The sequence below is a fragment of the Nycticebus coucang genome, chromosome 14 (assembly GCF_027406575.1).
Source record: "Nycticebus coucang isolate mNycCou1 chromosome 14, mNycCou1.pri, whole genome shotgun sequence".
Classification (NCBI taxonomy): domain Eukaryota; kingdom Metazoa; phylum Chordata; class Mammalia; order Primates; family Lorisidae; genus Nycticebus; species Nycticebus coucang.
In genome coordinates this window covers 30,780,359-30,797,468 of record NC_069793.1, presented here as the reverse complement: position 1 = coordinate 30,797,468, position 17,110 = coordinate 30,780,359, and the positions used below count along the sequence as shown (strand labels likewise).

General features: G+C 41.1%; 1 protein-coding gene across 1 annotated transcript in view; it reads left to right on the top strand.

Annotated features, from left to right (window-relative positions):
* Nucleotides 1–17,110, top strand: part of CAPRIN1 (cell cycle associated protein 1) — a 50,583-nt gene that overhangs the window by 1,242 nt on the left and 32,231 nt on the right. The window contains exon 2 of the mRNA XM_053562910.1: nt 331–546. Coding sequence (XP_053418885.1) covers nt 331–546 — 216 coding nt within the window. The remainder of the gene's footprint in view (nt 1–330; nt 547–17,110) is intronic.

The following is a 17,110-nucleotide window of genomic DNA, read 5'->3' as shown; positions in this document are numbered from 1 at the left end:
GTTGGCGGCTGGCGCTGCGAGGCCCCGCCCCCGGCGCGAGCCTCGGTGCCCCGGGGCGGGTAGGCCGGGCCGGCGACTCGCGCGGGGGAGGGGCAGGCTTGGGGCGGGGGGAGGCGGTGCGATGCCCGACCCGGCGCCCCGCTGGCGGGTCCCGCGTGCGCGCCCGCGTACTCTTCCTGCCCCCGAGGCACGCGCCGGCCCCCTCCCCCACACGTTCGCGCAGGCTCCCGCCCGCTGCGCGTTTTGTCCCGCGTCTCGCCCCGTCCGTCTCCTGACTCGCTGCTCTTGTCCTTCCTCCCGCTTTTTCTTCTCTTCCTTTACGGTCTAAAGATGCCCTCGGCCACCAGCCACAGCGGAAGCAGCAGCAAGTCGTCCGGACCTCCACCGCCGTCGGGTTCCTCCGGGAGTGAGGCGGCGGCAGGAGCCGGGGCAGCTGCGCCAGCTACTCAGCACCCGGCAACCGGCACTGGCGCTGTCCAGACCGAGGCCATGAAGCAGATTCTCGGGGTGATCGACAAGAAACTTAGGAACCTGGAGAAGAAAAAGGTGCCAGGAGTTGCCGGGGAAGGGAGGGTTTGCTGCGGCCGGCTCAGCGTTCCCTCCGTCCCTGATCACTGTAGCCCCCTCTTTCCATCCCTGGAGCTTTCCTAGGCCTTGCTCCCCCTGTCCCTCCCTCCAGTCCCCAAGGGAAACGGGCGTTTCACGCCCGGAAAAAGGGCTCCTGGAGGAGGCACTTGTCACCTGACCTGGACGCGGCTCTGCCCCCAGGCCTCTCATTCTGCTGCGGGTCTGGCTTTTAGGCCTTTGGGAATTGAAAATTATAAAAAGGTGGGGGGCTATCACCAGGACTTCATGGTGTTCTCTCTGTCCCCGAGGCCTGATTTCTTTGACGAGGGCCAGCGGAGAAGAAATAAAGAGGGCCAGGATGGGGGGCTCCGGACTCAACCGACTGCCTTGTGGAGTTGGGGCGGCCTGTGTCCCATGGCCGTGGGTTTGTCCTCTCCGTTACCGTGGACTTCAGGCCTGTTGAGTGTCCCCTCTTCCACCTTGGGAGAGAAGTGTATTAGAATCGAAAATTAGAATTGCTTTCCTTCCAGGCCTATCATAAGCGGGTCTTGGATTGGCTACCCTCCGCCCCCAGCTGATGGGCTTCCCTACGTTCCCCTCTTTGTTTCAATTGTCTAGCTGTCCCCCACCCCCAGCCTGAAGCTCAGCTCCGCCGCGAGCCGGTTTTCCGCGGCGGCTTGACCCCCCTAGGGGACTGTGAAGGGGCAGGGGGCCTCCAGTGATGGAGACCCGTTGGGGGCTGGGTCCGGGGTGGACTTGTGGACCGATGGGTCCCTGGGCACATGGAGAGAGCGTCTAATATGGCGGCGGCTGCGGGGAGAGGGAAGCGTTGTACAGGAGCTGCATTGTGAGCACAAAGCGAAAGCGGAGGGGGAGGGCAGAGACCAGGCAGCCGCCCGACTGGCCTCCCTCGCCCCCCTCCAAAATCGAGCCACACCCACATTTTTTTTGGAATCAATATTTAGCGATTCTAGGTCACTCTGTGAGGTGTATCTTCAAGCCGGCCTTTTGTTTCTTGTGTTGAGTCTAGGACGGTGTATCAACCTTGTTTAGAGGGGCGTTTGTGTAGAGAAAAGGTCTCGATAGAGTGAAAAATTGAAACTTAAGTAAGATCAGAGGTGGAAAGGAAGAAACAGATTAGTAGTACAAAAAAAACCGGGGTATTTACATTTGTGACTTTTATGCTAACTTGCCTTTTACCTTAAAAAGTAAAATACAACTTTTCTTTGATAACTTCAACATATTATATATTGGAGTTTTGAGGAAATTATTTTAAGATTTTTAGCCAGTCCCGTTAACAGTTACTTAGGGTGCCGAGATAAACTATTTGGCTAAAGTCAGGGCCGTGGGAAATATATTGAAGAAAATTGGTGATGTTTAGGTCTTAATTACTTTATTTGCTTATTTATCGATTTATTTTACATGTTTGGGGACTTTTAAAAGAAACACTTGGATTTGGTACTTCTCTGTCCCATCTCTTTCAGTATCGAAGGTTAGGGATTTTACTTAAATTTCATGAACTTGATGTTAAGTTTTGCTTTTTTGAAATTGGCTTTTTCGCTACCCTTTTATTTTGATGAACGAGTGTGTTTTATTGGAATAATAGATTTATGTCTATCAACAAAGTAGCAAAAGTGTTTTAAGTGTAGACACATTCAAAAAGAGAATAGAGTAAGCATACTCAAGACCATCATCTGAGTCTGCCATGTGATTTAGTTTTTGTGAAGTTGAGACTAACTTGGGTATCTTTTCAAATCCTCTTAACGCACAAAACAATCCTGTCAATCTGATTAATACTTGAATGTTTTGATTTTTAGAATTTCTAGAAAATCTCTGTGTTCTTCTAGGAGAGGAATCAACAGATATATTAATGATGTAATTATTTGTATTAATGACTGAAAAATAATTCTTCAGAGGAGTAAAGTCAGATACTGATTAGCCAACTTAGTTGTGAGGTGACTGTTAGATTCTGGTGTTGAAGTATATCTGAGAAAACTAGAAATCTAGTTTATAAATCCCTTGAAGTCTTGCACTATGGCAGGTCATTTATGGGTATACATCTGTATGGATTGCTATACGTTGGCATCCCCTACCCCAGAATTATAGAGGAAAGGGTAATGCAGTTTTTATTACAGACGTTTATTTATTGACTGGGCTAGTAAAGAACTGAAAGATTGCCTTGTAATGATAGAGATTCAACAAACTGGGCAAAGTAACAAATGTTATTTTGTATCATTTTTCTGCTTAGTGTTTTGGGTTTTGGGTTCTAGATAGCAAAAAGGTCAAGTTACAGTTAATTGAGGCTTTCTGATAAGCCATAGACTGAGCTGCCTACCTGTTAAATAGTTACATTGGCAGTACTGCTGTTGTGGCTTAATTGCTATTAAAATCATATATTTTTACTTTTTGAAAAACTCAAAGTATTTGGACTTTTCCCTAATTTAAGCACATCTGGTTTTTAGTTTAAATTCTTTTTTTTTTTTTTTTTTTTTTTTTGTAGAGACAGAGTCTCACTGTACCGCCCTCGGTAGAGTGCCATGGCGTCACACGGCTCACAGCAACCTCTAACTCTTGGGCTTAAGCAATTCTCTTGCCTCAGCCTCCCAAGTAGCTGGGACTACAGGTGCCCGCCACAACGCCCGGCTATTTTTTTTTTTTTTTTTTGTTGCAGTTTGGCCGGGGCTGGGTTTGAACCCTCCACCCTCGGCATATGAGGCCGGTGCCCTACTCACTGAGCCACAGGCGCTGCCCTAAATTCTTTCTATATCTAGATGATTTACTGTTGTGAGAGGATTTAACTGATCCATTTTTTGATGAGTGAGCATTACTAATGCACCTAAAAAGGATTTTATTTTACAAATCATTTTTGAATTCCGTTTTAGAAACTCTTACAGAGTTAAGTAAGACCTGTTTACAACTGGATTTCCTTTTATTTTTATTTATTTATTTATTTTTTGAGACAGAGTCTTACTTTGTTGCCCTGGGTAGAGTGCTGTGGCGTCACAGTTCACAGCAACCTCAAACTTCTGGGCTTAAGTGATTCTCTTGCCTCAGCCTCCCAAGTAGCTGGGACTATAGGTGCCTGCCACAATGCCCGGCTATTTTTTGTTGCATTTGTCATTGTTCAGCTGGCCTGGGCCAGGTTCGAATCCGCTAGCCTTGGTGTATGTGGCTGGCGCTCTAACCACTGTGCTGCAAATGCCCAGCTGGGATTTCTTTTTACTTTATTCCTTTTACAACTTGTATCTTAGGAGTTTTATTTCAATCTTGATCTGTTCTTATTGGCGTCTTTTGGACCAAAATGTTTTTCCCATGAATTCTAAAATCAAGTATCTGACTAAAATTACCATAGATATGTAATATTACTTAACATTGAGATGGAGGATTAAAATAATTTTGTTGTGCTTTGTTTTAAAAAAACAGTTACTTGGGGGTGGCGCCTGTGGCTCACTGAGTAGGGCGCCGGCCCCATATGCTGAGGGTGACGGGTTCAAACCCAGCCCTGGCCAAACTGCAACAAAAAATAGCCGGGTGTTGTGGTGGGTGCCTGTAGTCCCAGCTGCTTGGGAGGCTGAGACAAGAGAATCGCGTAAGCCCAAGAGTTAGAGGTTGCTGTGAGCTGTGTGACCTCATGGCACCCTACCCGAGGGCGGTACAGTGAGACTCCATATCTACAAAAAACAAACAAAAAAAAAAACAGTTACTTGGGGCAGCGCCTGTGGCTCAGTGAGTAGGGCGCTGGCCCCATATACCTAGGGTGGCGGGTTCAAACCCGGCCCCGGCCAAACTGCAACCAAAAAATAGCCGGGCGTTGTGGCAGGCGCCCGTAGACCCAGGTACTCGGGAGGCTGAGGCAAGAGAATCGCTTAAGCCCAGGAGTTGAGGTTGCTGTGAGCTGTGTGAGGCCATGGCACTCTACCGAGGGCCATAAAGTGAGACTCTGTCTCTACAAAAGAAAAAAAACAAACAAAAAAAGTTACTTGTTCATATTCTAATAATTAGAGCCATTAGAGGAAAGCTAAGAATCTATTCAATGAGAATGCATGCTTCACATTGGTGAAATAAGATCTTGTTATGTAATGCAACTAAATGGTGTGGTTCTTGAAATTTGGGCTTCTAAAGACTACATGGATGTTCAGCAAAGAAAAATAATAGCTATGATAAAGAGAATCAAGTGTAAAACTCCATTTACAAATCTTTTAATTGATCAAAGTACAAGTAACATGGAGTGAGTCAACTGTCTAGTTTTCTTTAGTTCATTGGTGCAGAACTGGGCCCTGGGCTATAGAAGATGATACTTCAAAACCAATCTCGATTTTAACTGAAGAGAGAGCTCATTTTGTATTAAGACATAATCAGTTTTGATGTGGAATAATATTTAAAATGGTTATACTTCTTGTGAGTATAGTAAGTTTAGACTTTAGCGACTTCGATAGGTGAGGGATTAACTAGTGTTCACTTGCTTGAAAAGCAAAATAAAGAGCCTGACAGTGTTGTGTCAGTAGGTGACCAAAACTGTTGGCCTAAGTTGTTTTTCATACTGTTCTCTAGACTTTATGTATTTTATATCTTTGTGGTTAATATTATTTTTAAAAAAGGATACTATCTCTGTGATGATAGATCTTTGCATTGTGTCTCTGCTTAGAATTTTCAGTGTAGTTTTGGTACAGAATTTATGTTTGAGGCTAATCTGAAGCTTTTCTTGTCATTTAAGATTTCTTTTTTTTTTTTTTGGCCAGGGCTGGGTTTGAACCCGCTACCTCCGTCATATGGGACCAGCGCCCTACTCCTTGAGCCACAGGCGCCGCCCCTGTCATTTAAGATTTCTAATGTGTTCGCTTCTGAACTGGTTGTAGGAAGTATTCCTCTGCAACGCAGAGGACAAGATTGGTTTGTTTTGCATCCACCTTGTCATAGAACAGAAGCTATAAAGCTTAAGTTGTCTTCCACTGCCTACTTGGGAGGCATGCGTGTGCGTAACACAGGGAAGTATTTAAAAAGGTAAAGTTGTAAATTCCCCTATGTGATAAATAATGTGGGTACCTTTTTCTGAGGTCAGAGTAGAGCTAAGTATTACAATGAGAACAGAATGTTTTAACCTGGCCAAATTATTTTACTCGGGAATACTGCCCATGTGGTAAATATTTGACTGAGAATACATTTGTGTCGCTTATAGATGAGGTTTGTCATAATTTTATGTAATTAATTTCTTAATTAACATATAGGGCTAGATAGATTATTAGTACTATTTAATCTTTATTTTATTTTTTTGAGACAGTTTCACTTTGTCACCCTCAGTAGAGTGCTATGATGTCATAGCTCAGAGCAACCTCAAACTTTTGGGCTCAAGTGATTCTCTTGTCTCAGTCTCCCGAATAGCTGGGACTACAGCTGTCTGCCACAATGCCCAGCTATGTCTAGAGACCGGGTCTCCCTTTTGCTCAGCCTAGCCTCCCAGAGTGCTGGGATTACAGTTGTGTTTCCACGTCTGGCCATTTACTATTTCATCTTTTAAAAAAATTAATACTATTACTTGGAAAAGGTTAAACTTCAAGCAACTTTGTCATGGACTTAATTTTATTACTATACTGTTACAGGACCTACCTGTTTTTTTAAGAGTGTTTTTTTTTCTTTCTCTTTTTCTTTTTTGCTGTTTTTGGCTGGGGCTGGGTTTGAACCCACCACCTCCAGCATATGGGGCTGGCGCCTTACTCCTTTGAGCCACAGGCACCGCCCTACCTGTTTTTTTAAGAGCTTAAAGCTGTCTTAGAATTTAGTTGAATTCATTTTATGGAAGAAATTGAGCTACTTATGAAAAATGGACCAATTTAGAATGGGTGATTTCCAAGGTCTCTTGTTATGCTTGTTGGGGGTAATTAGAATTTGTAATGTTCTGCAGCATGAAGTGTAATTTTTCGTGTTTAATTTTCATGTAGAACCAAATAAGGACTTTTACTTCAAATTCTTAATTATAGTTTCTCTATTTTAAAAACCTGACTGCAAAAGAAAAATGCTTTCTATTTCTTTATTTTTAGGTCTTGTTAATGTTTCATTGTTAAACATTGTGTTTGTAGGTTGCTCAGGTAATGGGGTCCTGAGAATAGCAGTTAAAGTCTTAGTGTATCAGGTATCATTGGGACATCTGTATTGTTGTAATGAAATGAACTTTTAATGTTTAAACTCTAAAGTTTTCCTTTATGCTTAGGTAAGAGCCAACTACACATTTGCCAGTCTCAACTCATACTTGGTATGTTACAGACCAGAAAAATTTTGGGAAAAGCTTTACCAGTAGAGAGAAGTAGGAAATGTTACAACCTTGTCATCTAAATTCTTGTATTCCAAACTTCTGGATATTTTTAAGTAATTGGTTCCTTTTTCTGGGGTAAATGCATGATATGTATAGAATGTAGAAGAATGAGAGGAGTAGAAGAGAAATTCAGCCAAAGTTGAAACTGTAAGTTGCTTGGTTTTAGCTCATTTCTTAGACACTGGCTATATCCAGTGCTTTTGTTGGATAGAATATGAGTATTAAAAACATGGATGAAAAATAACTTTACTAGGCAAAGTTCAGAATTCATACTTCCTGAGGAAAGAGGAAGGTATGCTTCTTGTCCATGCTCAGCTAGTTTGCTTCCTTTTAACTTCCTCTGTTTTCTATTGTCTGTATACTTCCTTGATATTTTTATATTGCCTCTTTTTGGGGGTGGGGGGAGACAGAATCTTACTCTGTCGCCTTGGGTAGAGTTCTGTGGTGTTGTCATAGCTCACAGCAACCTCAAACTCTTGGGCTCAAGCAATCTTTTTGCCTCAGCCTCCCAAGTAGCTGGGACTACAGGCATCTGCCACACAACCAGCTAGTTTTTCTATTTTTAGTAGAGACGGGGTCTCACTCTTGCTCAGGCTAGTCTTGAACTCCTGAGCTCAAAGGATCTACCTTCCTCAGCCTCCCAGAATGCTAGGATTATAGAAGCGAGTCACTGTACCCCCCAGCACCTTCTGTTCTTTGTATGTTTTTCTAAATTGGTAGTAAGTTTGTTGGGGGCAAAAAAGTCTGTTAATAACATCGCTCCACTGTGCCTCCTTAAACATGATACATGCTGAAATGAGTGTAGTAGAACCTCTGTAAGTTGATTGTCCAAGGGATTGTAAAAAAAACTGGTCAACATATAGAGGTGGTCAACACAAGGAACTACTAGGCCTAGTGTACTGATATGTACATATGGTACATGTCCAGTCCATGAAAATTAGGTACCGTAAGGAGGTGGTCAGTATAGAGATGTGGTCAATTATGAAGGTTCTCCTTAACTGTATTTGCTAGTTTTACTAAATCATTACATAGAAATTATTTGTAGCTTTGTCAGCAAACTCTTAAAATGGATTAATCCACAAGAGGGAAAATGCTTTTTGTATAGAACTGTTTACTTGCAGTGGTTTTTTTTTTTTTATTGAAATGGAATTTTTAATATCTGGATAGTGTAAGCAAGATATGTGAATAGTCTTAGGAAGGAGGACATGGACAATTCTTTTTTTTTTTTTTCCTTTGAGGTAGGGTCTCACTCTGGGCTAGAGGGCAGTGGTGTCATTATAGCTCACTGCAACCTCAAACTCCTGGGCTCTGGTAATCTTACTTCTTTTTCCTAAGCAGTTGGGCCTATAGGCCTATGCCACTACACCTTGCTAATTTTTCTGTTATTTTTGTAGAGATGGAGTCTTGCGCTTGCTTAGGCTGGTCTTGAGCTCCTGACCTCAAACAGTCCTCCCACATTGGGTACTAAAGTGCTAGGATTATAGACTCAAGCCACCAGGCCTGTCTGACAATTGTTGATACTAGGACCATTGAAAATTCATTAGAAATTTCATTGCATTCCTGCGCGACGCCTGTAGCTCAAGCGTCTAAGGAGTCAGCCACATACACCAGAGTTGGCAGGTATGAATCCAGCCCAGGCCCACCAAACAACAATGACAACTACAACCAAAAAATAGCTGGGCATTGTGTGGGTGCCTGTAGTCCCAGCTACTTGGGAGGCAGAGGCAAGAGAATCGTTTAAGCCCAGGAGTTGGAAGTTGCTGTGAGCTGTGATGCTACAGCACTCTACTCAGGGTGACAGCTTGAGGCTCTGTCTCAAAAAGAAAAAAAAAGGAAAGAAAGAAATTTCATTGCATTTCCCTCAATACTGTTATCTGAAATAGAAATAATGGAAATAAACTTTTTTTTTTTTTTTTTTTTTTTTTTGCAGTTTTTGGCCAGGACTGGGTTTGAACCTGCCACCTCCAGCATGTGGGGTCGGCACCCTACCCCTTTGACCCACAGGTGCTGTTCCGGAAATACACTTTAATCATTAAAACTAAAACCCTTTCGACCTACAATTTGAATTATAGTTTACATCTTTTTATATAGAACTTCCAAGGAATATATAAATCAAATATATAAATCATTCAGTTGGACAGATTCATCATAATGAGTGGCTTGGTTAAAGCAATTAATAATTTAAAAGATAATCCTTAAGATTATTTATGATCATTTATTTTCAAATATGCAAGCTTTATACCTTTTAAGAATATAATTCATAGTAAGTGATGCCAGATCTCTTTACTTCATTTGGGTCAGTTGCTTTATTTCATTCAGATTTACCTGCATAATTATAGCTATGAACAAGAAATAAGGGGTTTTTTTTTTTTTGTGGAGACAGAGTCTCACTGTACCGCCCTCGGGTAGAGTGCCGTGGCATCACACGGCTCACAGCAACCTCCAACTCCTGGGCTTAAGCGATTCTCTTGCCTCAGCCTCCCGAGTAGCTGGGACTACAGGCGCCCGCCACAACGCCCGGCTATTTTTCTGTTGCAGTTTGGCCGGGGCTGGGTCCGAACCCGCCACCCTCGGCATATGGGGCCGGCGCCCTACTCACTGAGCCACAGGCGCCGCCCAAGAAATAAGGGTTTTTATAGGATTTTCTTTTTTTCTTAAATTGCCCAAAAGACTTGTCAAACTTTTGGATGTTTACCTGCTTAAAATTATTTTGCAAAGGAATCTTAGATAACATCTAATTTAATAGGGGGCCGTGCCTGTGGCTCAAAGGGGTAGGGCGCCTGCCCCATATGCAGGAGGTAGCCGGTTCAAACCCAGCTCCAGCAAAAAAAAAAAAAAAAACCCATCTAATTTAACGTCCCTATACTATTCTTAGTGTTCAGAAATGCAGCATTCCTGACAGATGGCATTCAGCTTCTGCTTTAAGCAGTCTTCTGGGGCCTGGTAGAAGGATCATTTTTCAGTAAAATGTTTTTGCATTGTTGGACAAGTGTTACATTCTTGATGTTAGAATTTATACCCACAGCATCACTGTTTAATACTTTCTTGTTTTCTGGAAATAGTACAGACTTCTGGTACATGAACACGCTCACAATATTTGAAGGGTAGTTGATACTAACCTAGGGATTGTAGTGTATTCTTTTTACCCTCCTTTTAAAAATGGAGGATGGCTGGATGTGGTGGCTCAGGTTGGAATCCCAGCAGTTTGGGAGGCTGAGGTGAGAGGATAGGTTGATGGCAGGAGTTCAAGTCCACTTGAGCAACATATTGAGACTCCTCTATCTCTACCAAAGGAAAAAAAATTGAGAAAACTTTGCTTATTTCCCTTGTCTCCTATGAATTTTGCTAGGTATTGATTCACAATTGAATTGAAGGGTGAACAGGAAGCAGAGTCAGCTGTCTACCAACTGTGTGGGCACAGTCAGACTGATGATGCTGTGGGTGAAGAGCAGAGAATGTAGGAATTGGGTACTTGAAATACTATCTTGAAAAGCCACTAAAGATTATGGAGAGTTGAGAAGAAAAGAAATCTTTTGTCTCTGGAAAGGTTCTCACAGTACTCTAGAAGTGATTTATTTGGCTGGGATACATAAAGTATAGCTAGGTGCTCTTTTATTATTTTAGGCTTCATTTTTAAGAATTCTGTCCTAGTTTAGAGATCTTGTTTGAGAACAGAAGTTACATAGTTTTCCTGGATGGGCAAGTTAGTTTTTTCAGGCGTTGTCTCCTAATGTTTATTTTAACTATAATTGTCTCTAGTTGAAGAATTTGGAGGGTTTTTGGAGTCTCTCATCTCTGTATCTCTATTGCCATTTCTTTTTAATTGTGCTGGGATGTTGAGGTGCAAATGATCTTTCTGGTATTTATAGCCTTAGGCAAGTTATTTAACTGCCTTTTGTCTTTCCATTTATGGTTGAGTGATAACCTGATTGATAATAGTGCCTGAAGGTTTAAATTTGAATGCTTGTCACTTAGTGAATGTGGTCAACACATCTAAAAGCAAGGAAGAAACAAAGATGGAGTGGGAATGGGTAGCACTTGTTGGGATAATTATTTCCCAGTACCACATGCAGATAGTCTTCTAGGTGTAATCATAACTCTATCCCTGACTTCCCTTCAAAGACTTCTGGTAATGTAGGAAATGGCCTGATTTTTTATCTTTGCTCATGTGTGGTGGTAGAAATAGATTTTTAATACATTCACGATGCTCAGGGTAAGGAATCTTAAATTGAATTTTAAGACAGACTCTGAGAGCAGTATTATAATGTAGTAGGCTTTCTGATGAAGGTATCTTTTTCTGCTAGGAAAAAGGCTCCATTCTTTAGGGAAAAGAGGTTAATACTCATTTCGTATGTTTGACATGAGTAGTCAACCCATCTGTCTTGTGGCCATATTCTAGCTTTGGGAAGAACAGGATGTTTACCTGGAGCCCTTTTTACTCCCATCTTTGCCCCTCTCTTTTTTTGTTTTGGTATTAATGTTGGATCTGTCAGTGTGAAACAAGTCCTTATTTATTGACTTGGTTCATACTGTAAATTTTAGCCCCACATAGACACTTTTTTAAATTGGGCTTAGTGTCAGCCTTTTGAACAGGTGGTATTTGTCTCTGTGTAGTCTGGTCTTTGGAAGATTAGGCAAATTGTAGTGTTTGGAGAAGTGCAGTTATCGTATCCTTTATCAGCGAAGGCCACTTAGGAATGAGTTGAGATTGCAGGATGGAGCAAGCTATTTTCATTTTGAAAAGTAGAAAATAAATTAGACCAAAAAATTGTCTCCAAGAGGCTTTATCTTTGTAGTTCAAATTTTGCCATTCACCAGTGAGTTTAATCATAAAATACTCTTTTGGGCCTTCAGCTCCCATGCAATGTGTAACAAAAGTGTAAGTAGTTACTTTTTGTTAATGAAAGGTGGTAACTTGTTAAAGGTAGTGATTTTTCAACTGCCTTGATGTGCCCTGAGAGGATCTTAGATGTGTCATGAACATTTTTAAAGGTCATTAATTTTCTTTTTTTTTTTGTAGAGACAGTCTCACTGTACCGCCCTCCGGTAGAGTGCTATTGATGTCACAGCTCACAGCAACCTCTAACTCTTGGGCTTATGCAATTCTCTTGGTCATTAATTAAATTATTTTCAAAAGAAGTTCAAAGCAGGACGGCGCCTGTGGCTCAGTCAGTAAGGCGCCGGCCCCATATGCCGAGGGTGGTGGGTTCAAACCCGACCTCGGCTGAACTGCAACCAAAAAATAGCTGGGCGTTGTGGCGGGCGCCTGTAGTCCCAGCTACTCGGGAGGCCCAGGAGTTGGAGGTTGCTGTGAGCAACTTAAGCCCAGGAGTTGGAGGTTGCTGTGAGCTGTGTGATGCCATGGCACTCTACCGAGGGTGATAAAGTGAGATTCTCTCTACAAAAAAAAAAAAAAAGTTCAAAGCACATTAAATATGTTTTTTTTTCTTTTTGATCAATGTAGTTTTAAGTGCGCCACTATAGCTTCAAGTGCGTCTTTAGATAAAAAAGGTGGAAACTCACTGCCTTAAGGGTTCAAATCATAAATGGATCTTTTCTTATTCTTTTTTTTTTTTTTGGCCAGGGCTGGGTTCCAACCCGCCATCTCCCGCATATGGGGCCAGTGCCCTACCCCTTTGAACCACAGGCACCGCCCAATGGATCTTTTCTTATGCAATAGTTACTAAGTGAAATTACAAGGGAATTACAATTTATTTGACCTAGACAATTGTTTCTGAGACTTAGGCATGTATCAGAATTACCCAGAGGGCTTGATAAAACAAATTGCTGGGTCCCTCTCTGGGAGTTTCTGATTCACTTGGTCTAGGGTGGTTTCAAACATGTTCCCAGCTGATGCTGATGTGCTGGCTTGGGGACTACACTTTGAGAATTGCTTTCCTAGACCAACTTAGGGTTTCTGCAAAAATCTCATTATACACTATAATAGTGAACAGAAATCCCTTCCATCTCAGATTCTGTGGTGATAAAGTCCTATGTGCCTTAGAAGCCTGTAGATCCTGTATTATACAGATAAAGAAAAAACTAGTGCCCTATAATGTAAAAGTTTTTTACAGTCATACTGCAGTTTTATTAGCAAGTTTTGGTATTTACTGAGAAGAGTGCCATTTCTTAGGAACTTTGACCAGACTCAGGATCCTGTTTCCTGAAGCTTGGGGGCTAAGATATTTATAACAGTAGTGTAGAAAGTGTTGACAGCCATAGAAGAATTTGTGTAATGCTATAATAAAACTTTAAAATTGTGATTGGAAAAATATTTCTTGGGGCCAGGTGTGGTGGCTCACGCCTGTAATCCCAGCACTTGGGAGGCAGAGACGGTGGAATGCCTGAGTTCGCAGGGGGAGCCAGAGTGAGACCTCCTCTTTAAAAGTAGCTGGGCGCGCCTGTGGCTCAGTGAGTAGGGCGCTGGCCCCATATGCCGAGGGTGGCGGGTTCGGACCCAGCCCCGGCCAAACTGCAACAGAAAAATAGCCGGGTGTTGTGGCGCGCGCCTGTAGTCCCAGCTGCTCAGGAGGCTGAGGCAAGAGGATCGCGTAAGCCCAAGAGTTAGAGGTTGCTGTGAGCCATGTGACGTCACGGCACTCTACCAAGGGCAGTACAGTGAGACTCTGTCTCTACAAAAAAAAAAAAAAAAAAAAGTAGCTGGGCGTTGTGGCAGGCACCTGTAGTCCCAGCTACTTGGGAGGCTGAGGCAAGAGAATCGCTTAAGCCCAGGAGTTTGAGGTTGCTGTGAGCTGTGATGCTATGGTACTCTACTGAGAGAGAGAAAAAAAAAAAGAAAAAATATTTCTTGGAAGACCTATAGTTTCCTTATATATGATTTGCTACATTTTTTGATTGGGTAATTCAGCTCACTAGTTATAAGGAATCTGTGACCAAGGGACTGTGGTCTGCTTTTTGAAAATGGCCTGTTAAATGTTCTTGAGATTATTGTTCATTTATGACATACACACTTCTTCCCTCACAGTAAACTCATGTCTTGTGGTATTAGTAGTAGTCTTTCATGTTATGGATCGAAAAACTATGGACATGTTAACAATAATACAAAATCAAAGTAGATAGGAATAGGAGCTTTAATCAAATGCATAGATCTTTATTTTGTACAGAGATGTTTCTCGCATGTTTTCTCTTGACAGAATATTCCCTGAAAGTGTGTAGTATGAAGCTATTTCACATAGAAGCTTTTTCTTTCTTTTCATTTCTCTTTCAACCTTTTTCTTTTTCATTTTCAGTTATTGGCTGTGTGACAGATTAATCCAGATGTGTTAAGGGTTTCAAATCAACATTTTATTTTGCTCATGCATTTTTCCTGTCAGGGATTTAGAAAGGAAACAACAAGGTTGATGTCTCTGTTCCATGACTCTTGAGCCTTAGGTAGGAAGACAAAGACTTGTTCACTCACCTGTCTGGTGCCTGGGCTAACACTAGGATTGCTGACCAGAGAGGCTTCTTTTGTTTTTTAAAGAGATAGAGTCTCGGGCGGCGCCTGTGGCTCAAGGAGTAGGGCGCCAGTCCCATATGCCGGAGGTGGTGGGAGGTGGGTTCAAACCCAGCCCCGGCCAAAAAAAAAAAAAAAAAAAGAGATAGAGTCTCACTTTGTCACCCTTGTTAGAGTGCCTACAGCAACTTCCAGCTCTTGGGCTTAGGCGATTCTCTTGCCTCAGCCTCCTGAGTAGCTGGGACTGAAGGCGCCCGCCACAACGCCTGGCTATTTTTTGTAGCAGTTTGGCTGGGTCTTGTTTCAAACCTGCCACCCTTGATATATGGGACCAGTGCCCTACTCACTGAGCCTCAGGTGCCGCCTGACCAGAGCTTTTTTTATGAGACCTTTCTCTTCATGGACTGGTTTCCTCAAAGTATGCAACTTGAGGGTTAGATGGCTCAGGGTTCCAAACACAAGTGTTTTTAGTCATCAGCAAATAAGGCAGAGTTACATTGCTTTTATGACTCAGTCTTGGAAGTCATTCAGCATCACTTTCACTGTAATTTATTGGTTGAAACTCAGATACAATGGCAGAAGAATTGGACCAATTCCTAATTGAGGTATGCCAAGGTCACATTGTAGAGCAGTATGTGAGACTGCAGATACGTAGCTATCATTGGAAAATGTAATCTGCCATAGCTCTTGGGTTGGATGAATATTATATTTGCTATTGTGTAGAAAATGGGAGCTTTTCTACTATAGGATAGCTTTCTTACTATTTAGGGTAGTATAGGGTAGTATAGGTTCATGTCCAGGACTTCCGATAATGCCCTGAAATCTGTTAATCTTATTAGCATTTTTATTTTTGTAATATTTTTCCCTAAATAGAGAACACTCTTAGCCTTTTCTTATATAGTATGGAATTCTAGTTATCTTTATATTATATGTTAATTGCAAAATATTTAAGTTGCAATTTTTGTACAAAACAAAGCAAAAGGAGAGCAGTTCTACCCATAAATCAACTGCTTAGGTGTCATTCTTATCTTTTTTGGTTTATCATTCTGTATTTATTTTCATATATACACAGCTTTTTTTAGGAATTTGATTTGACATCTGTTTTCATTAGGTATATAAACACTAACTCATGAGGGAAGTATAGTACACTTATGTGTATCCCTTTCTAGATTAAGCAACACTTTCTTTGAAAAATGTATAATATCGTAGAAGGAAAGGGAATGTAATAAATGCCAAATATAAGTTAATAGCAGTTTTTCTTTTGCTAGTACCAATTAACTGTGTATTAGGACTGAATTTTAGGTCCTTCTATTTGTATATTTTCTGTTATCTATATGTTTTTAAATAGAGGAATTCTGATTATAATATAGCATAAGTCGGGCAGCACCAGTGGGGCGTGGTCCCCATGTGCTGAGGGTGGTGGGTTTGAGCCCGGCCCTGGACAAACTGGAAAAACAACAACAGTCTTAAGTCATAAAAAAAAAAAAGCAAATCTTGATTAGTTTTTTATTTTATTTTATTTTTTTAAGTTATTTTCTTAAAAGAATGATAGCCTATCCTCTTAAAAGAGAATGAACTATCTGTTGATTCTTAGAGCATTGGAGGTGGTTGGGAATATCTCTTGTACTTGGGGTTAGGTCTGCCTGATCAGCATAAAAACTTCACTTTTTTCTACCAGTAGACTTATGTTTTTATATGAGTTTAGTTGGAGGCTTACAGCTTGTGGGAAATAGTTTCTCTAAGAATAAAGTGGGATACTTTTATTAGCCTTTATTTAATGTTTTAATAATTGGTTTTATTTGCCTCCATTATAACTAAAGAATTAGGCTTTTTAATTTAGGGTAGAATGGTTATGCAAGTTGCCATGTTTCTTCTGGTACAAAGAAATGGATCATTAGACCTAAAAAAACCTTATTGCCATTGAAAGCAATGGTAAATGGTAAAAGTAGACTGGTTTCTGTGGCTCTGAATGACCTTTGTCAGATCTTTACTTTGTATTTTGTTTCTTAGTTTTTTTATTGCTAAGGCATAAGGAACTGTGTATTTTCATAATTTATTGTGATTATTTTAAATCTATTCCCCTTAATTTAGATTTCTACTTATTTCCTCTACTCTAACCCTTTTAATAATAATAATAATTTTTTTTTTCGTTTTGTTTTTTTGTTTTTGGCTGGGGCCGGGTTTGAACCCGCCACCTCTAGTATATGAGGCCAGCGCCCTACTCCTTGAGCCATAGGTACCGCCCAATAATAATAATTCTTAACTCTGTTGTATTACCTCATAGTAGCTTAGAAAACCTCCAGTATTTTCATCTTAGCAGTAAATGATTTTAATCCAGAAGTTAGTTTTCTGTACTTGCCCTTATACTGACAGAGCAAAGCTGTTGACTAGTATATAGCCCATAGATGTTGTGGTAGTTATCTTGTTCAGGATAAATGGATGAAGTACATCAAAGATAATATACCCATGGGTTTATTTAGGAAAAATATGCACTTTTTATGTCGCCCATTCACATAAATTCTTTGACTGGTCAGGAGGGAGTCCTAAAAATTTAGAACTTTATAAATGTCTGATATGCTTACTTGGGTTATAAGCAGGATTTTAAACCAAACTGTGGACCTCACCCACGTGGATAGGAACCCTACGTTTGGCCCATTTGATGCATATCTACTTTTGAGTAATCTAAAGAATAAGGAATGTTTGTTAATATCATGGGTTTATAGTATAGTATTTGAAATCATTCAGGAGTATATCTAAAAAGTTATATATATAAGCTGAAA